At 40.2% G+C, this 27,847-nt stretch overlaps 1 protein-coding gene across 1 annotated transcript; it reads right to left on the reverse strand.

Annotated features, from left to right (window-relative positions):
- KIAA1210 lies at positions 1-27,847 on the reverse strand. Its single transcript, XM_081081012.1, has 12 exons — positions 27,315-27,847; positions 26,296-26,349; positions 23,950-24,121; positions 20,710-20,833; positions 20,265-20,396; positions 19,287-19,433; positions 14,893-15,090; positions 12,445-12,541; positions 6,199-9,969; positions 5,100-5,254; positions 4,068-4,173; positions 1-2,291 (listed from the first exon to the last, which is right to left on the reverse strand). The coding sequence occupies exons 1-12, from the start codon at positions 27,502-27,504 to the stop codon at positions 2,125-2,127; spliced, it is 5,313 nt and encodes a 1,770-aa protein (XP_080937138.1). The 5' UTR covers positions 27,505-27,847; the 3' UTR covers positions 1-2,124.

Consider the following 27,847-nt stretch of genomic DNA (forward strand, 5'->3'; position numbering starts at 1 on the left):
AAGCTTTATTTATTTTATTTGCTGTGCATATAGCCAAAATCAAGAATGCTAAAAACTGAAAACTTGTCAAAATGTGTCTACAGGCATTAAAAAAACTTAACATCTACTTTAAAACAGAGTTTTGTTATTACCTGTGGAAAAGAAATTGTTAATGGAGTGTTCTTAGAGTGAGAATAACCTAATAGTGGTCCACCCTGAGAAAAGGGGGAAGGGAGGTATAGCAACTTATCTACATGATTACCTGGGTAAAAGGTATCTATCTATCTTAATGAACTATTCACTATGGGAATACAAAGAAAATCAAAGCAAATCAATCAAAAACCTAACATTATTAAAAGGATAAAGATACAATACCAGGAAAAATAGTTTTATAGAGAAAATGCAAAATCCAGCATATGATTATACAATGTTACACTATACCATCAGCAAAACCAAGCACTGAAAGCATTGAAATTAGCTCTAGCATCTCACTGCCCATCTGAATTTCTTTTCCATGAAGCAACATCCCACTCAGAACTTAAAGGTGCAGTTGTATCTATCCCTGCATTTCTCTTTAAACAAAGTAGCCCTGAGGTGGTAGAGGCAGACACAGTGAAAGTTATAATAAGACACTTCTGGGTCTCCTAAGAAAATGAGCTAGATGCTGTTCAGGCATCCAAATGGAGCTCCCCCTTAGTGTTTGATATATTTGGAGAATGGAATAGGAGGGAAGGGTGAGTCACTCACTGAGGAGGTGAGGGCTGTCAAACTTTTGAGATGTGTGTCTTCAGGAAAGAGGGCAGGAAAAGGCTGATTTAATCACTCAAGGATTGCAGTTACCAGAAATTTAACTGTTCTATGGCAGTCTTGCTTTGGGCTAAAATCTTGTGAAACAGAGTTTTCTGAGGGAAAGGGAAAAGAAACTAGGCTATGCAGGAGTCTTCACCTTCAATCTGGAGCCAGGGGGTAAGGCATCTCTCCAGTGGCCCCAGACTTCCTTCATGGAAGGTATTTTGACTAAAAGTATATGTTTTGGCATCTACAGAATTTTGAATTTCAACAGGGTCTTTAGTGCTTATAAAATAGGATATGGGCCTAGCCAGTTTGGCTCAGAGGATAGAGTGTCTGCCCATGGAATGAAGGGTCTCGGACTGGATTCCGGTCAAGGGCATGTACCTCGGTTGCAGGCTCCATCCCTGGTCTGGTAGGGGCGTATGCAGGAGGCAACTGCCAATGTGTCTCTCTCAGATTGATGTTTCTCTCTTTCTCCCCAACCCCTTTCACTCTCTCTAAAAAAATCAATGGAAAATATCCTTGGTTGAGGATTAACAACAACAACAAACAGGATATATATGATATCTAGTACACTTCTGAGCAACTGGAGAGGGTCGCAGTGGCATTGGGGAAAGCAGTCAAAGACTGGTGAACTAACCATCCAGAGGAGCATGATAATCTCCAAGAAATATTCTGCCTCACAGGAAGGTACTCACTGCTGCCAGACCTGTGACAGATTGATATGGTGAATGTGTAAAGAGAGAGCTCTGAATAAATTGCAGGCATTGCGATTTCCCAGGTATACAAAGAAGGTGTTTTAAAGGGCAATGGGTTGACTGAGGGATGGGCTGTGCAAAATTTTTCTTGGAGACCCAGGATTTTCACTTCCACCACCTCTTCTAGGGCCCTTGGTAAAGCTTGGAGCAGCAACCAAAAACTAAAGCACTTAACTAGGCTCATAAACCTAAAAGCCAATCCTTGGGCCAAATGATCTGGACATTTCCACTAGAATTAATTTATTTGATTAAGGGAAATGACCCCTATCTTAGTTGCTCCAACAAAATGTTTTTGCTTTTGCCCTTCTAAAACACATTGTCCAACGTTAAAGATTTCAAAATTCTATAGTACTGCAAACATTTTACATAGTTTTTATAGAGGAAATACTGGGTTTTCAGATGCTGGCAGTGGCTGAACTAAACGTTAGGCATTTGTGGCATTTGTCTCACTCACATAATTATTAGCTTTAATTCCCATTATAAGGCTTTTTTGCTTATTAGAAAATGGTTACATATCTAAATAATTCAGTGCATAGCATTAATAAAGCTCTTGGCAATTATCATTTGAAATGCTGATGCTCCACCCAGGAGCTATTTATTGCATGGTTTCTCTTATGTGGCTCCATGCTTTGGCTTTCTTCTTGGCCATGGAGAACCAGATTGGCTCATCTGGCTCTTGGAACATGTCTGGATGAGCTGAAGGTTTTCTGGTTTCTTTTCTCATGGCAAGCACTTGGATTATCTCCTCATTTTCATATCCTACTGGAACCACAGCAAATAACACAAGCAGTAAGAAGCCCTAGAGGTACTGATATATGTTTAAAGAATACAATAAAATTTTCCTTCTTTCATGTTTTTTCTGTTTTCTAAAACTTAATGCATGGAAAATGCAATGGGTGGTATGGCAAAGGGGTAAAATCAATATGGCTATGGCACAGGGATGTGGACAAGGGGAGGTCTGAGAGAAAAATGCTTACAGCTGTAACTGCCAATGTTTGGGTAGTTATTACTGGATTGGCTTATACTTTTAAATTGAGCTCAGAGAAAAATCATGTTATATGGTATCTTCAGTTTTTTAAATTTCCAATATTATTTTTCTTTCTCTAATCTATGATGTTGTGTGACATAAATGATGATAAAGTAGCTCAACTCTGTAAAAGTCTATGCTAAATAACACTGTACCAACTACTCTGACCAAGCAGACTTACCTCCCTATTCCCCAAATCTACTCCTTTCCTCATCCTGTTTTATGGTTGATTAACTTAGTGGCTTAGACTCAATCAGTGCTTCTCAACCTTGGCTACACATTTGAATTTCCTAGAGCTTTTTAAATATACAAAGGCCCAGCCCTGGCCAGCATGGCTCAGTTGGTTGGGCATCGTTCAGTGCACCAACGGGTTGCCAGTTCAATTCCCGGTCAGGGCACATGTTTAGGTTGCTGGCTCAATCCCTGGTGGGGGCATGCAGGAGGCAGCTGATCGATGCTGCATTCTCACATTGATGTTTCTCTCTCTCTCTAAAAATCAATAAACTATTCTTTAAAAATAAATAAATAAAAATACCAAAGCTTATGTCATTTCCTGAACTAACTGAATTAGGATTTCTAGCAATGGAGCTAGGACCATCTGTAATTTTTTTAAATTTTTTAGTTGCTTAAAATATTACAAAGAGTAGTACATCTGTCTCCTTTTTTCCCTCCTTGACCTTCCCCCAGCCTCCCCTACCCCTAAAAGCTTACCAGTGAGCTTTCTAAAACAGTGACTTGAGAACCACTTGGCAGGAATATAGTGTCCATGAGATTATTAATAACTATGAGCAGGTCAGGTGCTACTATTTTATTGCCAGACAATGGGTTACCAAATTCCTAGTCTAATTCTTCATGAGGGAGACTAAAGAAAAGGACAAAGATAATTCAATATAAATCCATTGTACTGGGTCCTTGTTCTTGCTGAAAACAACAACAACAACTCTCTGGCATATAACTCTGCTGATGAAATCACACTCTATTCTATTCCATCATAATGTTTTTTTCCACTTTCAACATTTCCCCCACCTCTCATACCTCTGCTTAGAATATAGAGGGGCTAAAAGAAGCTTTTTAAATAGTTTTAAAAAAACAATTCAATACCATTGGATCTTTAGAGTGGATTATTCTTAATAGTTTCATTGGAAATAGAGAAGATGAGAACACACTGCTTTGCTATGAACTGAAAAGTAACTTGGTTCTTTCCTCTTGAATACTAGCCTCAGAAACATTTTAGTACATGATCATAATTTTGTACCTACACAATTTCCTCAATAGGGTAAAGAAATGGAAGCTAGTCTGAAAGTTATACACTGGACTTATAACAGCCATAATGATTGGATTTTCCTAAAACAAGTAAATATCTGTACCTAATGGAAGAGCCATGAGAGACTCCTGAAGCTGATTTGGAGTTGGAGGTGGGAAGATATATATTGTCAGAGCTTGAAAATGCAAGAGTTTCACAGCATTCTTCCAGGGCTGTTTGGGGGAGGGGGTTAGGTGAGTGTTTTTACCTGCTTTGATAGAGTCAGGTAACTTCATCTCTGCCTTCTTCTCCTGTCTATTGACATTGGAAGTGGAAATCTCTTTTTGTTGGCTTTTTTTTGCAAGGTCAGCTCCCTTTAATACAAAAATGAAAACAGGAAGCTTGTAAGGCCTAACATGAAAACAGCCAATTACTTATTCAGATGATCACAGGTATAAGCCCTGTCCTTGGGTATTATGAGGCCAAAATTAATAAAAAGGAAAGATATGGAGTGACAGAGATAGAAAAAGATAAGGAAAGAAATAGCAGTGAGAGCCCCCTTGGTTCAGAATTTAGGTTCACAAACCCTAAGCTGGTTCAAGTTTACCACTTTTCAGATCTGGAAAAAAGTTTGTCTAATCACACAAATAGTGTAAACAGGTTGACATGAGAATTATTTATCTTGAGAACAACCTTTTCCCTAGCACTTAACAGCAAACTAACAGAATGTGGTGGTTACAAACAAGTTTCATCAATTAACTGAAGTGAGTTCCATAGGATTTCTATTGAGCAAAACTTGTTGTCATCTGACTTGCACTCCTTGCATTAGAAAATAATATAATTATAGGTCTTTTCAAAATTGTCTAGTGTAAGCTTTTCAAATTAACCTCTCCATACTGATCTAAATTAGTGTGTGTGTGTGTGTGTGTGTGTGTGTGTAAAATATCTGTAAGAATAGTTCTTCAGCTTTCACCCCAGTCATAAAAAACTTTCACTCTAGTCATAAAAAATATTTTGGGATTTTTTATTACTTACTCCTTATTTCTCAACCAATTTCATGGAATCTGCTTTAGAATGTTTAGGACAGGATTTGATTTATAGAATCTTTTCACATTCATTACTTTCACACACTCTTTAAGAGCACAAAGAGGGGCACATTTGTTTGAGTACAAAGCAAGTCTTTTCCTTTGAAGATTCCTCCTGTCTTGATTAATGCAACCAAAGAAGTGGGGAGATGTATGCCTGGAAAAGTTTCCAGTGCAACCTGTGGGAGTGTTTTGTGGGCTTCCCAAGATCCTACCTCATATCTAGGCACCTTAGTGTCAGCCTTTGCTCCAGCTATATTCAGCTCTTTCGTAGGAGCCTGGGTCGGGGAATTCTTCTGCTTCTGCTTGACCCTGGTTATCCAAGATGGGTCTAAGATGGCATAACCTGATAGTTTACCAGGAGCCTTTCCTGAGAAAGCAATTAAAAGAGTTAGAACTGAAGCAAGGCAGGCAGAGTCTTGAGGCTGGCTTGGGCCTACCCATAATAATGTCCAAATGGGATCCTTGTGAATTGCCCAGTGAAAAAATAGATCTCACATAGAGAAGAGCCCCCTTCTTTTGTACCCTCCACAAAACCTAGTAAGGGAGGAGTTCTTTGGATAGATAAGAAGCTGTACTTCAAAGTTTACATACTGTTCTCTTACTGGTACCTTTCCCTTCCTTGTCCATCCCTCTTCCTATCTCCAAATCATGATAGGACAATGGTTGCCAGGCGGGTTGGAAAAATTCCTAGGAGGCCAGAGGTTCAGGTCATTGACCATTAATGCCAATCCTCTAACTCCAAGGAAATGCTTACAGCATTTGTTACTTCATAGATCCCTATGCAAGTGTGTAGGTACATGGGTGTGGTTATAGGCATATACATGACTATGTGATGGTGAGTTGGAAGATGCAAAGACTTTGGGAGAGATTAGTGCTCAAAAGATCACCTAGATCTGGATTCTTAGACATTTCAGGCGAGGGAAGCTCTGGAAGTACAACCACTTACAGTAAATTAAGATTTCAAGATGAGAGTCTGAACATAGTGTTCTATTAATGAGCTGTCTTTAAAAATCCACATGGTATGTGGGGGGGCATAATACATGTAAAAGTGTTTTGAGAAAATCATAACGTTTTATCCAAATGTAAAGTGTACAGAGAGTGGGAGAGAGGGAATGGGAAGATGGTCATGTGTCCATTAAAGAATCCCTTAATCTAGAATGGGGCACTATCCTGCCCCTAAATCAACAAGCCAGCCCTATCAAAGGAAAAACTCAGCAGGCAAGGCTAGAACAGACTTCTTCCCATTCAAGACTGATTTACAGTTCTTCCCTCCACTTGGTACCTAACTGCCATCTGGAAAGATAGTCTCACCTGGGATCTTGTAATCAGGTTTCTTCTTGAGCATGCTGTCAGATTTGGGCTTGCTCTGTTGCTTCTCTGCAATGTCAGATGTTGTGGTAAGGTTCTTGGAGATGCCCAGGAGCCCTTGGGAAGCACTTATGATTTGTGGTTCTCTGTCTGTGTAAGATGAAACGGGGTCTAAGGAGAGTGAAGGAAGCTTGGTAGAATGGTTTTGTTCCTCACTCTTGTACTTCTCTAAGGAAGGGATTCTCTTCAGTTGAACTCCAAAGAGGTTTTCAACATCAGCCTCACTGTTGGATAAATTTGAATAGTCGTTATTTTGATCACTACTCTCAAGAACATCCTCCTTAGTGTAAGTGTCCCCAGGAGTGGATGGTGGCCAGGCAGGAGCAAGGGCGAACTTCACAGATTTGGTATCAGGAGTCGAAATGTTCTTAAAGAGGTCTTCAGAGTCTTGGCTGTGTCCCCTAGTTTTGCTTGGAGAAGCTGGTTCTCCTGGGAGGGCCTGGCTGCTAGGATAGCTCTCAACAATGATTCCCTTGGCAGCAATACTCATGGAACTTGAATAAACTTGTTGCTTATATTGAGGGTCTGCAAAAGCCTGAAAAGGGTGTCTGGGAGGCAGCCGATTCTCAGCACTGCTCCTCTCTACAGATACACTGACTGAGCCTGATGAGGACATCTGTGGCTGGAATTCAGCCCCATCCTCAGCTTGGATAGGGCTTCTGGAAGGCAGCTGCTCTTCAGAACTCTTCCATTCTTTAAGAGAGCTCTCAGAAACTGTGGAGACTTCTTGCTCATACTTAAGCTTCCCCCATGCCTCGGAAAGGTATCCAGGATGCAGTTGCTCTTGGGGATAGCTACACTTAACAGGAGCATTTTCTGAATATGAGAAAACTCCTTGTGGGTCTTCAAGCCTCCCCGAGGACTGTAAAGGGCATTTTGCAGGCACCAGCTTTGAAGAAATGTCTCCCTCGATATCAGCACTCTCACAACCTGAGAAAACTTGGTGCTCAACTGTAGGCTTCAACAAATATTTGGAAGGTTGATTAGAAGACAGAGGATCCACATAAACCTGCTCCTCCATATTAGGGCTCTCTGAAAAGACATGCTGTGCCATACATTTCACAAATGACTGAGGACACTTGGGATGTAGTGATTTCTTAGACATGCCTCCTTCAACAGCAGTGTTCTCTGGATGTAAGGATATTTCTTGAATGCTAGGCTTTGAGAAGTGGGTGGGATATTCGATAGGCAGTGGCCTCTCAGAAATGCACCCAACAACAGCATTCTCAGAAGTTGGCATCATTTTCTGGATTTTATGTCTCACAATGGACCAATGTCTGGGAGGCAGCATCTCTGTAGAAGTGTCCCCCTCAATGGCAACACTCTTTAGACCTGCAGAGATTGGTTGGTTGACTACTGATTTCATGCAACACTGTGAAGGCTCTGGACCTGCATTGGTTTGTTGCTCAAATTTAGGGCTCACCCAGTGCTGCAAAGTGTATAGAGAAGACTTCAGCTGCACAAGACCACTCCATTCTTCAGAAGCGCTCATCGAACCTGAGAAGACTTCTTGCTCAGCAACTGGTCTCCTTAGGGACTGAGAAGACATTTTGGGAAGCAGTGGCTCTGTAGGGTTTCCCCACTCCACAGCAGTGCTCTCTGGACTTGCAGAGGGTTGATCAAAGCTGGTGCTCACCCAGGAGCCCATTGTGTGTCTGGGAGGCATCAGCTCCACAGGATCGCTCCATTCTGTGGAAGCACTCCCTGGGTTGCTGGAAATAGTCTGTGGCTGGAAGTTAAGCTTCGCCAATGTCTGGACAGGGTAGTCTGGAGGCAGGGGTTCCACAAACATGTCCTTATTACCAGCAGTGTTCTCTGAGAAGACATGCTGGTCTTGAGGATTTGTTGAGCATTCAGGGAGTGTTATCTCCACTAAAATGGCCTTATCAGCACCCTCTGAACCTAAGAACACATTTTGTTCAACTTTTGGGTTCATTATGGGCTGGGCAAAAATGTTAGGAAAAGGAGGCTCCATAGAAATGCTCCCCTTAACAGCTGTGCTCTCTGGACCTGCAGAGATTTCTTGTTCAGCTATTGATTTCACTGGGTGCTGAGAATTATTTCTTGAAGGCTTCAGCTCTGTAGACATGATCCCTTCAATAGTAGCAATTTCTGACCCTGAGGAGATTGGTTGCTCAACTTTATGTTTCATCAGGCGCCTTGAATGCACTCGGGGAGGCAGCGGCTCCATAAAAATGCCCCACTCAGAAGCAATATTTTCTTGACCTGCAGAGGCTTCTTCCTCGGATTTAGGGCTCAGCCAGTGATGGAAAAAGTTTATGGGAGGCGTTGACACCCAATCTGAAAAAGCATTTGCTGAACCTGAGGCGAGTTGCTGCTGAACAGATGGCTTCACAGAGGGCTGAGGAAGGTGTCTGGGAGGAGTCTGCTCCACAGATACAACCAACTCCTCCTCAAGTGTATTCTTTGAAACTGAGATTTCCTGTTGGGCTGTGGGCATCCCCAAGGCTGGGGAAGGATGTCTGGGAGGCATATCTTCCTCAGAACTGCTCCAATCATTAGGATTACTGTATTTTTCAGAATTCCTATTTGATTCTGTGGGCACTTTGTCTTCAGGCTCCTCCAAAGCCTGGGAAGCACATCTGGGAGCCAGCTGCTCATGAGAACTGCATAAGTTCCCAAGAAAACTGTTAGAATCTGGGAAGGTTTCTTGATCATCTTTGGACTTCATCATGGACTGGAAAGAATATTCAGGATCCAGCTTCTGTTCAGAACCATTGCCCTCCTCTGAAGAAGCACTCTCTGAATCTGAGAATAATTCATCTTTGGGCTTCCTTGAAGACTGGAAAACATATCCAGGAGTCAGCTGCTGATAAGAACCACTTTCCACCCCTGAAACAATGTCTGAATATGAGGAGACTTCTTCAGCTTCTGGCTTCTCCAAAGATTGGGAAAGGTTTCTGGGAGGCAGCCTCTTTACAGAAATTCCTCCCTCTGGCAAAGCACTTGCCATATCCAAAACACTTGCTGGAAAGGCCTGGATGACATTTCCAGAAGGTGTTTCTTCGCAGATAGTTGAGTTATCTTGAGCTGACTTCATTTCAAATTGGTCATTTTTTGAATCAAAGCTGGAAGCATCCTCTTCTGACTGAATATGAGAAGGATCCATATGCACCTGAGCCTTCTCTGTCACTGAAAACATGATAACTTCTTGGCTTGTATAAGGGTTTTCCACCACTGATGAAAGAGAAGTTATGGCTTCTGACTTCTTAGTTCCATCTTCGTGGTATTGTGATGGACCACTAGCCATGGACTCTTTCATGTCTTTAGGTCTGAGATATGATAATGATGCTTTTCTTGTTTTAAAATCTAAACCATCCATTCTCCTTCTCATGTCATTTTCATCTGAAAGCAACTCATGAGAAGTAGTGGTTTCTACTTGTGGAGCTCTGGGCTGCTTCATGACTTGTCTCTCCAAGGAATAGCGCCAGAAAGGGCTATCCCTGGCAATCTTATCAGCAGATGAGTACCCAGCTCTATTACCTAAGCTAGGCCTTCGACTAGGTTGTATAAAGCCCCATCCTTTGGATCCACACTCATTCTTTTCTGAAGCACTTGATTCTTTTTTTCCACACCGTCTCCCATATGCTGCTGGCCATGAGTAGCCCGGACTCTCAACAGCATCTGCATTTGCAGCCTGGTCTATTGTCTTATAAATCTCAGTTTTGATGCTCTGTTCCTGACTTGAGGGACCTGTACCAGATAGAAATAAGAAAAGGAAAAATATGTGTGTTTTTGACTTCCTAAAATAAGAACAATTTGCCTTGGTCTAATGGGTACCTATTTGCTATTGAATTTTCTAGCATGAAGAAGTAGCCAATCAGAAGCTAGAGCAACTGGTCACTAAAAGTGAAGTAAAATCCCAGTTTTATAAACTGATTCTAAGGTTGGCTCATTATCATTATATCATTATTGCCCACCATTAGGAGTGAGACACATCAAAAGACAATTTTTGAACTTGCAGCAATGATTATCTTTTAGGAAACCAACTGGAGCAGGGCAAGGGAAAATTTTACTTTCTAATTAGTATTTGTATTTTCTACTTAATTCTACTTAATTTTCATATAATATGCCCTGACTGGGAATTGAACCCATGACCTCTTGGTTCCTGGGTTAATGCTTAACCACTGAACTACACCAGCTGAGCTCCTTGCTATATTTTTTACTAAGGAATTCAGCTTGATGCCCAGGTGGGAAAACCCTCACTGCCTTCCCTCCCCCGTCATCCATTGCATCCTTAGCTCCATCTGGTGGTTTCATATCCAGCATACAGCACTGAGCATAGCTGGGTTCACTCCAAACTATTTCCATTATGTGCAAATCCAATCAGTATCTGCCCCCATCAACATTGAATCAGTTCTATCCTCTGTGCATAAAAGGACAAATATTAAAAGTAAATATGAAAAAAACAATAAAAAGAAAGTAAAAAGGAATTACTCATTTCTTTCTCTGTTTTTCTCTCTCTGCAGAACAGTTTTGTTAGTTTCCATGAAAAAATTTGTTTAGGAATATCCTATCTTTGAACTCCTTTGTGGAAAAATATGAAATAATTGTTTGACTTAATTTATGGAACTGGGATTTTGTTTTATCAAGTATTGCTTGAAATGAGGTTGCCATCAGCTGGAGCCAACATCCACCTATACACACACAGAGAGATTTTTCACTCCCATGGTATTATTTGGGGATTTGGTGGGTGTCAACTATAAAAGACATCTGTCTGCAGCTGCCCTAGCCCTCTTTGCCCATGGATATGGGAATTGGTCTCACTGTTAATGCAAGACCTTTTCTCTCTACAGCAGTGGTTCCCAACCTTTTTTGGGCCATGCTCCACCTAAGCATCTCTAAAATCCTGATCCCCCCCGCCCCCCGCCTGTGACATATAATTCTTATTATTCAAAAAGTCAACTCCGATTAATGTGGAGGAAGCCTATAAGGAAATTAACTTGGTCTAAACAAGCTTCCAAGGAACATGGCATCCATGAAAGAGAAAAATTTTTTAAAAAAAGGACAGCTGAAGTACTAAGGAAGAAATCACTAAGAAGTTGTTTTTAAAAAATAATAATATGTAGTGACATGAAAAAATAGCAAATAAAGTTTCAAAACATACAATAGAGAACTGAAATGCATAAATATGTCACAATATATATTTATATACTGTATATTAGGCCCCTAGAACCATAAGAAATGCAAAAAGTTCACTGTTAATAACTCATTCTCAAATTGCCCTCCTTAAAAATCAAATTGCCCCCCTTAAAAATCAAATTACCCCCCTGTGGGGCATGTGCCCCATGTTGGGAACCACTTCTCTACAGGAAGAGAAAAGCAACTTCCAAAAACTAGTTTTGGGCCTGGCTGACATAGCTCAGTGGTAGACCAGGAGGTCATGGTTCGATTCCCAGTCAGGGCACATGCCCGGTTGAGGGTTCGATCCCCACTGTGCAGCGTGCAGAAGGCAGCCGATCAATGATTCTCTCTCATCATTGATGTTTCTATCTCTCTCTCCCTTCTCCTTGCCTCTCTGAAATCAATAAAAATATTTTTTTTTAAAAAAAAAAACTAGTTTGGGGCCAATTCTGTAATTATTATCTGGTTCTTTTGCTGAGGGGGAATGCTGAAGGGAAATTATTGGCTGCCCTCAAATATCTGAGCTCTCTAAGGAACTCAGCATGTACAGTAGAGTTAGAGAGGATTGAAGAAACTCACAAACACAAACCACCTCTGGTTTTAAATTCATTTAGACCAGTGGTCGGCAAACTCATTAGTCAACAGAGCCAAATATCAACTGTACAACGACTGAAATTTCTTTTGAGAGCCAAATTTTTTAAACTGAAACTATATAGGTAGGTACATTGTTATTAACTTAATTAGGGTACTCCTAAGGCTTAGGAAGAGCCACACTCAAGGGGCCAAAGAGCCACATGTGGCTCGCGAGCCGCAGTTTACCAACCACGGATTTAGACAAAAGAGGGATCCAGTATGAGCCCTCTGCAAGTGGCAATTGTGTTAATTAAGCAGTTTATATGGAGAAACCTGGACCACATTAGTATGCATCTTAAATTGCAAGCTCTCTGAGGACCAAGGACAGCTGGCCTGGGTAACTCCCATCACATAGCACTGTGCAATTAAGCTTGTGGTACATGCTTCTGGGTGAGGGTGAAGTGTGCCAACCTGCACTGTCTTTGAGCTTCTTTTGGGTAACTGCTTTTGGTTTGGTTTTCTCTTCAGAAACCAGTGGGAGGCCTGGCTCCTCCTGCTTTGGTTTCATCTAAAAGAGAGAAGAAAGAGCTTGAATAAGACTAAGGTGCTCACCCATCCCTATATGGTTGCCAAAGGGGGGAAAATCAGGAAAAAACATCTCTGATATCCAAATGGCTCTGCTGGGAACATAACAATACCATTAACAATGAAAATTATTAATAGCATTCATTACCTGGTGATCATTTTACCTATTGGAAGTGGTTCACCTACCTTTGAAGTGTCTAATCTCTTAGAGATATGCTGCAGAGAACTCTCTAAAACCACTGAAACACACTGCTGGGCAATAAATCTGAAAATGGGGTATTGGGCCTGACAACAATCATATTCTTGGCAACACTGGAATTATTAAATTTGCTTCATCACACCTGGGAGCCAAATTCAAATCCTGTTTGGCTTTTTCATCCCCAGGGAATTTAGTGAGAACATGAATTATGTCTTTCCGGCTCAAAAGAAGAAAGAGGATCAGGGTTTTTGTTGGGAAGGAAGAGAGGACAAGAAGAAGGGTTCAGCATTTATACTGAAGGGGTTAAAAGTGGTTTAGAATAAACAAGGTTTTCAGATAATTACAGTGCAGCTTTAGACATGTCAGAGTAGCACTGTATTGAACAGTGTCCAGAATTTGCTTAACGTAAGCCTTTATGACATGCATCTAAAGACAAAAATACAACTCTTTATGTTCCCACTTGACATGCCTGTCAGGCTCAGTTCAAAATTACTTCTGAGTAAATGTGGTCAGAGACCTGGGTTCAAATCTCTGCTCCATCATTTACTCTCTGTGGATCCCTGGACAAATTATTCTCTAAATCTCCGTGTCCGTATCTATAAATTAGAGATAAGGGAAACCTCCTATGGGACTTGAGGACCTAAGAAATTCTAAAGCAGAGAGCAAGTGGCAGCAGCTTCTCCATCATATATGATCCTGTACCCATTTATATTCATTTGAGTGTCAGGTAGAGAGTCAGAAAGGAGAAGTAGATGTTCCAGCCTTTTTAAAGAGTGATACTCAGGTCTTTCCTCAATTAGGTGATGCAGAAGGAAGTCAGAGGGTCACACTAAGTTTCCCTTAACCAACATTCCCCATCTCCCAGGTTTGTGATGGGTCAAGATGATAATACATACACAGGGTTTAGTGCGTAGTAATTGGTGATTCTCTGCTTGACACTGAACCAAGGAAATTCTCTCAGGTCCACCAGAGGCCCCCTGGGCCTGCTGCCCTGCCTACTGTTCTTTCAAGTTGTATTTGTTCTTTTTCTAAAGCTAAATTGAGATGTCTAATCAAGGAGCAACATGGCAGGGTGAAAAGAGTACTGGATTGGAAGTCAGAAGACTGGGTTCTGGCCTTAGCTCTGCCACCAATAGGGTGTTTGACCTTGGGCAACTATTTGTGCTTTAATTTCCTTCCTGTAAAATACTAAAACTATGAAATCATTTAGACTCTTTCAGCTTTGATTTACAGCCTTATACTTATAGCCCACTGTCACTGAGAAATTAGTGTTTGACCAAAGTGAATCAATCTTCCAGCTGACACATCCTTATAAACATTAGCATATTTCATTCTTAGCTTTTAGTAAAAATCTTTCCCAAAGACATTACTTTCCTACCTTCCTAAACAGAGATCAGGGAACATAGTTTTACTTTTCTTGATGACTCGGGAAAATAATGAACATGACCTATTACATTGGATTATGATACACTGTGGCCCTGAGGGACTTATAAAGGTGGGCAAGGGTCTTGATCCCTGTACTAAATGGCTCCTCTCTGCTATCAACTGTTACTTTTCCTTGCTGTCAGATCTCTGAATCTGAACTGTGGCCATGTTTTTAACAGAATTGGCTCACTAAGTGTAGCTCTACCTGCTTGAAAGTCGTAAACAGTAATTTGTGACATCAATGTGATACTGAGAGATCTTGAGGGGGGGGTGTTAATAGCTGAGTTTTGAATGCTTTGAGTTATCCCAAATGAGTGGAACAGTGCTGCAATTTGTAACACATGGGTCTTACTTGATTAATAATTAAAAGAATCCTAATTTTGGGCTATGGTTGAATATCCTCTACAAAAAAGTTGAGTGAATTCCTGATGCTAATACAATAAGCAGTTTCTAGGAATTTAGATTACTGTTTCTATTTTCTTCAGTCTCTTTTATGTAAGTTCCACATGCATAGGACATCCCAATCACTAAATTTAAGTTTGGTCACCTCCCTGGGGGTGTAAATCCTGGGACAGTACCCTTGACTTTACCACCTCTACTTAGGCTATGGATCCTCCAAATCATACCACTTCCCTAGGTGTAGTTTGCAAAGCTTGGAACTCATCCTTAGTCACATCGGAGTTTATTCCCAGGCCTCTTGAAGGACTTACAGTCGCTTGAAGGTACTTCTTTTGTTTTCGGGGGTTTAAAGCCATCTTGTGTCGAGCAGCTGAAGAATCCAAACAGCCCTGGGTGGTAGCTGGGGTGCTGAAACTAACGGATAGCTGGGGACTGCTGGGAGAGGTGAGCGTGGCAAATGTTGTCAAGGACTGTGCACGCATGGGTATAGATGAGGGCTCAAAGGAGCTCTGAAGAAAGTGGAAGAAAAGAAATGAGTCAACTCCATACACTATCACTGGTCTCCAAAGTTGGGCATCCCTCTGGCTGAAGAATTCCTAAAGCAGAAATCCTTCATGAATAATTGTCTCTTTTTACTACAGGAATATTGACACTTCAGGTCAATAGGCTCATTAGTGGCAAGGGGAACAATTTCTGATTGTTCCCTGGTAGGTGAAAACAAGAAACAAGAAGTTCAGGTTGCTCCTCTACTTAGAAAGTATTCAGTGGCTCCCCTTTGCCCTTGGGACAGGAGCCCAACCACTTAATGGAGTTAACAAGGTGACAGGGTGTGCATGTTCTCTTGCCTTGTAACCCTGTTTTATTTATTTATTTATTTATTTATTTATTTATTTATTTATTTATTTAAATATATTTTGATATATTTTATTGGTTTGGTTTTTTTTTTTTTACAGAGAGAAAGGGAGAGGGATAGAGAGCCAGAAACATTGATGAGAGAGAAACATCGATCAGCTGCCTCCTGCACACACACACCCCCACCCCACTGGGGATGTGCCGGCAACCAAGGTACATGCTCTTGACCGGAATCAAACCTGGGACCTTTCAGTCAACAGGCCGACGACCTATCCACTGAGCCAAACCGGTCAGGGCTGTACCCCTGTTTTATTAACAGGAGGAGCTGATAGGGATGAAGGCACAATTGGTGTCAGTAAAACCCACCAGCATTCTGGTATTTCTCTATAAGGGGGCTCAGTGGAGGGCAGAAAATCAGGTTGGAAGAGGCCTATAAGCTAAGTTTACATAAACAACACACTACCTTTACTTATATTACTGTTAATGGATACAAAGCTGATGGGAGCACCCTGAGGAACTGAGTGCTCCCACCCCCAATGGTGTGGGTATGGAGCATGTCTCCTTGTCCTCATTATGGCTAGCTTCCACCTCTGTAAACTATCTGATCCTGGAGCTCCTAGTTGGGTTCCTCTGTAGGGGATTCAAAAAAGTATCCTCTGGGATTCCTGACATAGCATTTTTCACACCTCGAAGATGCACCCCAGAGCAACTCTCATTCCTAAGAATCTCCAGATATTTGTGTTAGCAGAAGCCCCTTTGAAGGCCAAGTGATTAACTGTCAGTTCCCTTAAAACAGAAACCAGAAATATCTGAAACCCCTTTGGGAAGTAGGGCTCTTTCTAAGGCCCTACCTTTTCCTTTAGCCATATTGATTAGGAGAAACCTAGAAAAGTTACCACAGGAGCCAACCATAGGATTTTATGAGCTATTTAGGAAAAGCAAACAGAATCCTTTTCTGGCAGGTTTCTGAAAGAAAATTGAGGGAAGGAAATGGGATTCCTTTCTCTACTTTTCCTCCTGCACCCCTCCTGCAACCCACTCCTCCATCACTGCATGCTGAGAACCAAAACACCCTCTATGTACCCAATGTAAAATGTTTTCATTCTTTCTCCTGTGTTTTCGAGGGAGGTTGGCACAGACAACTTCTGGTTAACAGCTGGAGTTAAATAAGGTCCTTTCACCTCAACATCTGTGAGATGTACCAGGCCTGGCGCCTACTAACCTTGAATCTTTCTGGGGGAGGAATCAGGATTAGGCCTTAGGCCAGGGGAAAGGGTCCGTAGCACTGGTTGATAGGGGTTCTGGACACTTCTTTGTTGTTAATTGGGGTAAGGCTGCTCTTTGGAAAAATAAAACACATTTTAGTATTTTCCCCCTTCTTTCATGTTTCTAGACCCAGTAAAATATAGTTCAGTCAACAATACACCTGGCCCTGGCCAGATAGCTCAGTTGGATAGAGCATCATCCTGATACAATGTTATGGGCTCCCCAGTTAGGGCACATACAAGAATCAACCAACTAATGCATAAATAAGTACAACAACAACTCTCTCTCTCTCTCTCCATCTCTCTCATCAATAAAAATTTTAAATTAAAAATAAAATAAATTTTAAAACTTACTACAAAGCTACAGTAAGTAGACAGCGCAGTACTGGCATAAGGAATGGAACAGAACTGAGAGTCCAGAAATAAACCCATTCATCTATTTATTTGCACCAAAGGTGCCAAGACCACTAAATGGAAGAAAGAATAGCCTTTTCAACAAATGGTGCTGGGATAACTGGGCAGTCATATGCAAAAGAATGAAGTTATGTAGACCATGTCTCACACCATATGTAAATAACTCAAAATGGACTAGAGACCTAAATATAAGAGCTAAGACTCTTAGGAGAAAATGAGGTAAACCTTCATGATATTATATTGGCAATGGTTTCTTAGATATGACTCAAAAGCATAAGTATCAAAAGAAAAAAAGTAATAAATTAAACCTTACAAAATGTTTAAAATTTTGACCAATTTTGTTCTCTTGAATAGAGTTTAAAGACAACTCACAGAATAGGAGGAAATACTTTCAAATCATATATCTGGTAAGGGTCTAGTATCCAGAATATATAAAGAGCTCTTACAACTCACCCACAACAACTATAACAAAAACAATTTAAAAATGGGCAAAGAACTTGAATAGGCATTTCTCTAAAGAAGATATACAAATGGTCAATAAGCACATCAAAAAACACTTAACATTATTAGTCACTATGGAAATGTAAATCAAAATCACAATGAGATACCACTTCATACCCAGTAGGATGACTATTTTTTTTTAGAAGAGGAAATGAAAAGAGTTGGCCAACATGTGAATATATTGGAACCCTCATACATAGCTGGTGGGAATGTAAGGTGGGGTAGCTTCTAGGGAAAACAGTTTAATGGCTCCTCAAAAAGTTAAACATAGACTTACCATATGACCCAGCAATTCCACTCTGAGGTATATACCCAAAATAATTGAAAACAGGTGTTTAAACAAAAACTTATACATGAATGTTCACAGCAGCAATATTTATAATAACTAATATGCAGATATAGATGAATAGCTAAACAATACATGGTACATTCATACAATGGAATATTACTCAGCCATAAAAAGGACTTAAGTATTGATATGTGCTATAACATGAATGAACCTTAAAAACATTATGCTAAGTGAAACAAGCCAGACTCAAAAGACCACATACTGTATGATTACATTTATATGAAGTGTGCAGAATTGACAAATCCAGAGAGGAGGGAGGAATGATGAGTGACTGCTTAATAGGTATGGGGCTTCCTTTTGGGGGAAACAAACTATTTTGGAATTAGATAGTGTTGATGGTTGCACAATGTTGTGAATATACTTAAAGCCACTGGATCATACACTTTAATATGAGAAATTACGTTATGTGAATTTTACTTCAATAAAATTATCTAATTCAATCCTTCCACCAATTCAGACTAAATGTCCCGTCATCTGATTTTGTGATATTCTGCAGGAAAAAAAAAACTTATAATCATAGCCTAAATCCATAAATCAGTGAGCATCCATCTCCCTACCGCCAGCCTGTGCTTTACCTTTGGTCCTAACCTAATTGGTGTTTTGTTTTGTTTTGGCTTTTTTTTTTTTTTTGGTTGACATATTTAACTGAAGGCTACTTCTCGCTATAGAATCTTTTAACATCAAAACATAGTTTTTTGCTGACTGGACAATTATCTTCATTATAAATTACCTTTCTGTTTACTTTTTAGTTCCCAATGTTAATTGTTCAAAATTCTACTTCACTTTAAAAGCCCTCTCAAGTTCAATAACAAATTAACTACACATTAGTTTGAGAATAGAAATGTTCATATGGGCACAATCTATTCATATTCCAATTGTTGATGAATATTATTTCGTTGACAAACTTAGGTATATGAAATACACATGCATGCCCTCTCATATGTCAAATGATTTTTTTCATATGGAAATATGTCTCTCAAATAATACTACATGCCTTAACCTTAAAATTTTGGCATTAAATCTGTAGAGGCTTTACTTCCATCAAAATCTCCATTGTTTTCTTCCTGAAATAACTGAAAACATCTGGAAACTATTTTTTGTTCAGATATGGCCTATTGCTTATAACTTGAAGACTAATTATTTGGCTTTTAGAATTGGATAGAAAATGTAAATAAATAACCAAGAATGGCCTCTCCTTCCCCACTAATCTTCCTAGTATTGAGCTACAACAGGAGAAAATAAAACTCAAGACGAAACTATGCCTCTGACTTGTGCTCCACCTACCACTACCCCCACACAACCTGCCACTTAGGATGGGGCTAACCTTCTCCGTTGTCAAAATCGGTGGAAAAGCCTTTTGTGGGGTCTTAGGTGACTCAGCAGCAGCAGAGATTTCTTCAAAGTCCTTAGGGATTGTGTCAGATCGTATCAGGGTTGGGTTGATGGGCTGGCATGAGCGCAGTGGTGGAATCTGTTAAGAAGGAGTATAAAAGGAAAAAAGTTAAAACTTGGGTACTTTCCTCCAAATTATGCATGTTTTCTTATTGCTTAATGGTTAAAGGACTAAGAACCCAAAGTTAAAAAAAAAAACATGCCAAAGAAAGAATCTTCTACCTCCCTGTTTTCACTTCTAGTACCTATTCAAACCAAAGACCGATAGCCTTAGCTTACACACCAATAGCCTTTTCTCTCTCTCTGTCTCTCCCTCCCTCCCTCTCCCAAATCAATCAATCAATAAAAAATAAACCCAAGTAACCTTTTGCCAAATACGGAATAATCAGCTCTCCAGTGGAGAAGGGTCTCTTCCCTGTGTGGCCTTCCCAGAGATGGAGGGAGGGAGAGACATGGATTTGTTGTTCCACTTATTTCATTATTTGATTATTCTATGTACCTTTACTGAGGATTGAACTCACATGCTGCACTTTGTGGAGACTAAATGCGTACCCTTCTCCCTGTTGAAGCAGGTATAAAGAAGTTGAGCATCTTAGAGACTGTGCTAATGGAAAGACCACGTGTTTTAAAGTCAACACAACTGGGTCAGATTTCCAAGTCTATCACTTACTATCTGGGAGATCCTGAGCAATTTCTTAAACCTCTATGTGTCTTTATCAATCCTCACAAGCAACTCTTTGAGGTAGATATTAATATTATACCCAGTGTAAATGAGGAAAGGAAGGCTCATGGAGGTTAAGCAATCAGTCCAAGGTTATAGAGCCAATAGGTAGCAGATTAAGAATTCAAGCATAGGTCTGTCTGTCTGTTTGACTCAGATGCCATACTTTGAACAATTCTACTCTATTACCTCAGTGATCTTGGAGCCTCCAATCCAGATTCCACTTCTGTGCACGTAATGGGGTATAACTCCAAGCAGAGTTCCAGAAACAGGTCTATGCACACTACTAGTGATAGACAGAGTTCTGGAAATATGAGCTCTCTGTGGAAGAAAGAAAAAACATGGAGGTTAGAATACTTGCACGTTAACAGTGGGATGTCACTGTAATAATACTTAAATTCTTGGGTGTGTCAAATAAAGTGAATATGGTAACACTAGTCAACACTATGTGACAAGCACTAGGTAAGCACATCATATATTTAAAGTACATTCTCTCATTCAATGTTTACAAGAGCCCTGTGGAGGTAGAATCAGCAGAGAAGGCGAAATTCATCCCTCCTTTTTTGGTGGGGTAGGAATAGGAAATGGAGGAAGAGTAGTCCAAATAGGCACTGATATTCAAGTTCAGTATTACCTTCAGAGATCTGCCACTCTGGGGCTCTGGAGAGGGGTATATTTTACGTTCTGGGCTTTCAAGCTCAGACTTCGACCTGAAGACGCTTTCATGGGAAAGGGATTTGCTCATGTTTCCCCTGACCCTAGAAAAGAAGGAAACAGTCTTGTAAAAGCAGCCCAAGGGCCATAGGAACCAAAGACACATGTATATCTATAATATGGCTTATGACAGACATCACGGAAGGAGGGTAGAGATGAATAAATGCTGAGACAAAAAGTTGTTCATGAGATATTAAATGAAATTCCAGCTGCCTTTAAGCTTTTTTTTGCATAAATGGACAAGCTGATTTTAAAATTCACAGTGAAATGCAAAAGAACAAAAATAGCCAAACAATCTTGAAAAGAAAGAAATTTGAAGGACTCATATTTGCCACTGTCAAAACTGACTACAAAGCTGCAGTTTGGCACTGGTTTAAGAGTAGACATAGATCAATGGAATAGAACTGAGAATCCAGAAATAAACTCACTCACCTCTGGTTAACTGACTTATAACAAGGGTGCTAAGACCATTCAGTGGGGGAAAGAATAGTTTTTTCAACAAACAGTGCTGGGACAACTGGATAGCCACACGCAAAGAATAAAGTTGGACTCTTATCTCACATTGTATAGGGTATCCCCCCAAAATGTATAAACACTTTAATAGCTGATAACTCACTTAATTTTCACTCTTTTTCAGGTTTAACTGATTTTAAATAATGGGTGAAGCCAGACTAACTTTTGAACAAAGAAAATTCATCCTAAAGTGCCACTAAACTTTTTAAATAGGGATTCATAAATAATACAGTTTACAGTATAAAACTGGCAACAGTCAATGAATTGAGGGCACACAAATACTGAACAAAATGATTCTTGATGTTTGAGATTCCATTGCTTTGTTATCAGTAGTGCCTGGACCAGAACAGTCATCAGTTTGAAAACAGGCATTGACAAAAGAAATTATTCATTTTGATAGATTGTTTTAAAAATTTTAAATGAACTGTATGTTCATAAACACTGACTTTATAATCATTCAAAATGTATATACATTTTTTTGGACAGCCTTTATATAAAAACTAACTCAATATTGGTCAAAAACCTAAATATGAGAGCTTAAACTCTTAGAAGAAAACATAGGGGTATATGTTCATTATCTGGATTTGGCAATGTATTAGATATGACACAAAAAGCTTAAGCGACAAAAGAAAAAATAGATAGATGGATTTCATAAAAATTAAATACAGTAAAACCTCAATATAACGGACTAATTCAAGCAAAAGGATGTCCGCTTAAGCAGAAAGTCCGTTATATAATTAAGTTAGGTTTTCCAAATGCGCATGTTAAAAATTGAAAATTTACCTGTTTTTCTTATGTAGATATGTTTGTGTAATCAAAATTATGAATGTGTGAAAAGTTTAATTTCACAGAAAAGTTTTCTATATGTATTACTATCATTTTAAATTTATACTGTATAAGCCTAGTAAATGTGTGCATTCACCAGTCACTGAGATTAGCAAATGCACATGGCTGGGGTGTGGCTTAGCAGCTGTGAAACATCTGCACACATTAAAACTGCTGCAGAAAGTCACATCACGCAACAACAGAACCAATTACTGCTGGAGATGCTGTGTAATCACATATTAATCATTCTCCCAAGATTGTTTACAAGCAAGTGACTCTTGGATTTCAATATGTAGACTATACATAGTTGAGGTAAAATTCACATAACATTAAGCAAGAAACTGGGGTCAGGAGTAATCTTCAGACCTCCCACGTTATATTCAATTAATTTATGCTCCTTGCAAAATAAAGACCTATCTCAGTTCCTTAGAAAAGCACCCTTACTCATACATGAGCTCGCTCATGCACTTATACGCACTCCCTTTCCCTCTCATTCTCATTCTCTCTCCTTCCCTCCTTTCCCCACCCATCTCAGAGAGATGCACCTGCACACACCTTCTTTGTGGAGAATGTGGCAAACTAAATGGACCATCTTGGAGGGGGAGGGGCAAGTAAGAAGGGGAAATATACAATTTTAGTAGAGACAGCCCTTGTCAATTTGTAGAGACAGCATGGAGTCAACCCAAATGCCCTTCCCCACCTCACCCTTCTGTTTTTAGCAGGGCTTGTCTTAGCCTTATTTGGAGCTATAAGACCATGGTCTCTAATGGTATGATTTTTGAGGTGTGAAACAAGCCCCTGTCCAAAACCATCTTTCCCACTAGCAAAGCTATCTGAAATTCCTCATATTCATTGCACTCATTAAGGTCCTCCTTAAGGACACTTATTTGCTAGCTGTTAGGGGGCAGTATAACATGTTTGCTAACTGTACCATCACCACTAAGCAAAGCCTTGAGAGAATGAGGAGAAGCACAGGTGAGCTCTGTGGGGAGTTCAGATAAGTCTAGAATTTAAGGTCAGGAGAACAGGCTCAAGTGGAACTCCATAGAGGGGGATCCAATTGAGCTAGGAACAGCTGGTGGTACTGGGTGTCCAGATTTTCCACAATAGGATATGGAAAATGGGGCATCACAGATGAAACTTTGAATAAGGGTGGCAGGGGCAGAAACAATCTTCCCCATCCCTTCTGTGAACAGTTATAACATTTCCCCTAGTCTCCTGGGACAGAGGGAGAAATGGATTTGGGTTCTTTGTTTTTGTGCTTATTTGTTCATTTTTACATTAATACAGTGACTTCACACTTATACCCCCAACTGAGCTAGATGGCTTCACTGATACTTTATTTACGTATTCTGAGATCTAGCTCCCCTCACCCAGTAATCACAGAGTTACAGTCTGAGGGCCAGGCAAACAAACCAGACCAAGCTTCCTGAATAATGTAGGCTATTATTGCCTTATAAAACAGAGGCCTGCAGCTCTAGTGGTAGACCCCGTTTCTCAAGTTCTTGTAGCTATGACAGGGGAAGGTTTCCTTGATCTATTGTGCCCTCCACCAAGAGCTCTTGGGGAATGGGTTGTGCATTTATCATGTTCCAACCTATTGAGCTGTGCGGCCCAGACAAGTCTACACGTGAGCACAGAGAAAGGACACTGAGAAATGGCTGCATTGACAATGGCCACCAACCCAGCCTCCACAGGCATGGAGGCCAAAAGTCCCTGGAACCGAAGGCCCACCAGTGATTGGCTACAAAAGGGGGACCTGGGTCTAGCAATCTGTCCCCATCCCCCTCTAACCCCCTCACACCAGCCCCCGAGAGCTTACCTAAATGTAGATTGTTGACCTTCCTGAACCAGATTCAGAGAAAAGTTGTTGATGCTGCTCTTGGACGAGCTTGGTTTCAAGCTGCTTCCTCTTCTCTGGATACCTTCAGGCTCTTTTCTCTTCTTCTTGCCAAAAAAATTCTTGAAGGCTTTAAATTTAGATTTCTTCTTTCCTAGAAGTTAGGAATGAAAGTGATACATAGTGTGATGGTGGGAGGGAAGACAAGAGAGGAAACAGGGTCTCTGTGATATGAAGAAGGACTATGATTCCAGGTGCCCTGCAGATCTTGGTTCTTGCTACCAGGGACCATAGCACCATTCATTTGGTTTGTTCTTTTTTTAAAAAAAAAAAGATATGCTTTTTATTGATTTTAGAGAGAGGAAGGGAGAGGGAGAGAGAGAAACATTGATAGGCTGCTTCCTACTTCCTGCTTCCTGCACACCCCCTATTGGGAATTGAGCCTGAAACTCGGGCATGTGCTCTGACCTGGAATCGACCTGGAAACTTTTTGGTGTGACAAAGTATCTGAATTGCTGGTAAGTGCAGAAACTCAGGCTCCAGCTTCTGTGTGGTGTTTGGGCAGCCTCTGTTTAGGTCTCACTCACTAGGCCAGTGGTTCTCAACCTTCCTAATGCTGAGACCCTTTAATACAGTTCCTCATGTTGTGGTGACCCCAACCATAAAATTATTTTCGTTGCTACTTCATAACTGTAATTTTGCTACTGTTATGAATCGTAATGTAAATATCTGATATGCAGGATGTATTTTCATTGCTACAAATTGAACATAATTAAAGCATAGTGATTAATCACAAAAACAACATGTAATTATATATGTGTTTTACAATGGTCTTAGGCGACTCCTGTGAAAGGGTCGTTTGACCCCCACAGAGGGCGCAACCCACAGGTTGAGAACCATTGCACTAGACATTCACTTTTCTCTCAAGTTCATGCTTCTCTCTGCATACTTAAAACTTGAGTGTTAGCACCAAAAGAGCATTTGTATCTGAACGCTCTCTAGTCTGCACATTAATTAGTTCGTTCATCTATTCAACAAATATTTATTAAGATCAATCACTTACTACATTTTGTGTATCATGTGAAAGGAATAAGATATAGTTCTAAGTCTTAGCTACTGTCCCCTCATCAAGTTTGTAGGCAGGCCCTCTTTAAAATCCCTTTAACAAGTAGCACAGTGCAAGGCAAGCTGCAAGATGCCAAGTCTTAAGCCTCCTCTGGATTAGGAGACCTCCCCATCATGAACCACATCAGACTCCATGTATGGAGACCAACCCTGGGTGTGAGCTACAAAGCTGGGAACTGTCCAAATGCTGTTACTTTTGAACCCTTAATGGAATCCGAGACAGTTGCCATGTATTAAAGTGTATAAATTGGTCTTTCAAGCTTTCTTTGTAAAGGGATGCCTTTAAATTGCCAGCAGCTGAGTCCTGTGAGGGTTGGTTTCAAGATTTGCTAAAAGTGTAAGGGTAGATAGACCTATACAGCAGATTTGGGTCAAAACGCACACTTGTATCCAGTAATGTTTATGTAGGTCACCTATACACTGGGTACTTTATGCCCCATAAGGTACAGCACTGGTGGTCAGTGAGCTGACAACTGAGAGCTGACAGCTGTCTGGACTTCTACAACTAAGCCATTCATTTCCCTATCCAAGCCTAAGGACTATGTATTCTCAAACAGGCAGTAGCTTTCAACATCCTCATCCAATGAGGGCCTGCAGTGTGTCACATGCCAGAAAATGGCCCATGGCAGGCAGGTTTTCCCCCAGAGAAGAAAACACCATTAAATCCAATGATGGAATCATTGCTGCTGAGTTGTATATTTGCTTATCCACCATGCACACAGGCAGCTCGTCTAAGTTGAACTTAGCTTTAAAAATGCATCACATAATGGTGACCTTGTTCTCTTGCACTGCTGCTTGGAAAGAAAACATTTCTAACTAGCCTTTCTTCCCTTCAACCTCCCAATAACCACCTTATTCTCTGGCTAGCAATGACTAATACTAAAAATGTACTCAAATGTTTAGTCTTTTAAAAAAATCTTAGGTCCCTAGCCGGTTTGGCTCTGTGGACAGAGTGTCGGCACTCAGACTGAAGGGTTTCAGGTTTGAATCAGGTAAAGGGCATGTACCTCGGTTGCAAGCTTGATCCCTCGCCCTGGTGGGAATGCATGCAGGAATCAACAAGCCGATGTCTCTCTCTCATATTGATATTTCTCTCTGTCTCTCCCTCTCCCTTCCACTCTCTCTAAAAATCAATGGAAGGACATTTTCGGGTGAGGATTAACAGCAAAAAATCTTGGGGATAGGGAAAAGGCATTTCCTTACCTTCATTCTTCACCAAGCTGCATTGCATTGCCATCTTCTTTTGTAGGCTTATATCTAGCTCATGTACAAAAAGATAGGTCAGTTGGTTTAGTTTTTGGGGCTGCCTAGGTGAGGAGGACTATCATTCATTTATTTAATTCGTTCTTTATAAATTTTGAGTGTCTAATCACTCTCTCTGAGGCCCAATACTAAACAATGGTGACACAGAGATGAATACCCAAACTCTCTCCTCAAAGATACATGTACCATGCTCAGTATCCTCCACCCCACATCATCAGTGAAGTCTGGCCCCCAGGAAGCCCCAAGAAGATTACCCTCTCTCTATCCTTCCATACCAAGTCTTTCTACACCATATACTACTAAGAAAGTGCAGAAAAAATTGAGAACAACTCAGTGAGTTATTAAAGCCAGTTTTGTCTTTAAGTTCAATATCTCATTTCAGATATTAGATTCCTCTTTTTCCTTTTTTTAGTGTCAATAAAGTTTAATATTTTTTAATAACTTTTGCATCCCTTTCTATCACTCATGGACACCCATCACTCATAGTTGGCACCATAATTTAGGCAATGATAAACATCTGAGTAAGTTTTGCAATAAGAAAATGTTTTAATTGAATCCTATTTAACAGAAGCCTATGATGGCATCTTTTGTTTCTATCTCCCCTTTACTCTTGGTTAAATCTGGATTACTAGCTACAGTAAAACCTCAGTTGAATCTCTCTGATCATGGGCTGTTCTGATTTTTTTTCCTGATTAAACAGAAACACTTCCCCTGCCTTAGTAAGTAGAACATATTAACAATCCCCAAATAAGATTGCAGGGCCTCAGGCAAACTTTTTGAGTATCAGATTGGAAATGAAAGTGAAGAGTTTAGAAGACTAAAAAGTAAGTGTGGACTGAGCCTAATGTAAGAAATTTGATATGAACTTGTTTGCTTGTGACTTAATTTTCTTTCCTAGGGTTGTTAAACATAGTAAATAAATCTATTTGTAGTTATCAAGATTTTATGGAGTTACTTACCCTCATCTCTGGTCTCCAGAACTTCCAGATTGGCAGAAGCTTCCCTTAGTGATGCAGCCATAGTAGGATCAACACTAAAGTAAAATATAGAGTAAAAAAGCAAAAGATCATCATTTGAAAACTTTAGGCAATAAAAAAGGCATTTTCTCACAAAAAAAATCATTTGATATTCAGAACATAATATAATCATTTTACCCTACTCCTTATCCTTCAGTTAGAGCAGCGATTTTTAACCAGTGTACCACAAGAATTTTAAAAACATGCTATATCTGACTAGTCAGGGATACTGACCTCTTTTCCCTTAGATTGTCAAATTAAAAATTACAGCAGTAATCACAACAATAACTGTCCTGTGTGAATGCCCTGTCTTGAATTATAAATATATAGGTCATATAATAGAGTTGCATATTATTGGTCATGTCACATAATAGGGTTGGGTCTGATTGGTTAATTCTTGGTACCAGAAATCCTTATATACAAGTATAGGTACCTTATTTTTTTAAAGCCACTTTGTAGCAAAAAAAGGTAGATTA

This window comes from Myotis nattereri (assembly GCF_964212035.1).
Source record: "Myotis nattereri genome assembly, chromosome: X".
Lineage (NCBI taxonomy): Eukaryota > Metazoa > Chordata > Mammalia > Chiroptera > Vespertilionidae > Myotis > Myotis nattereri.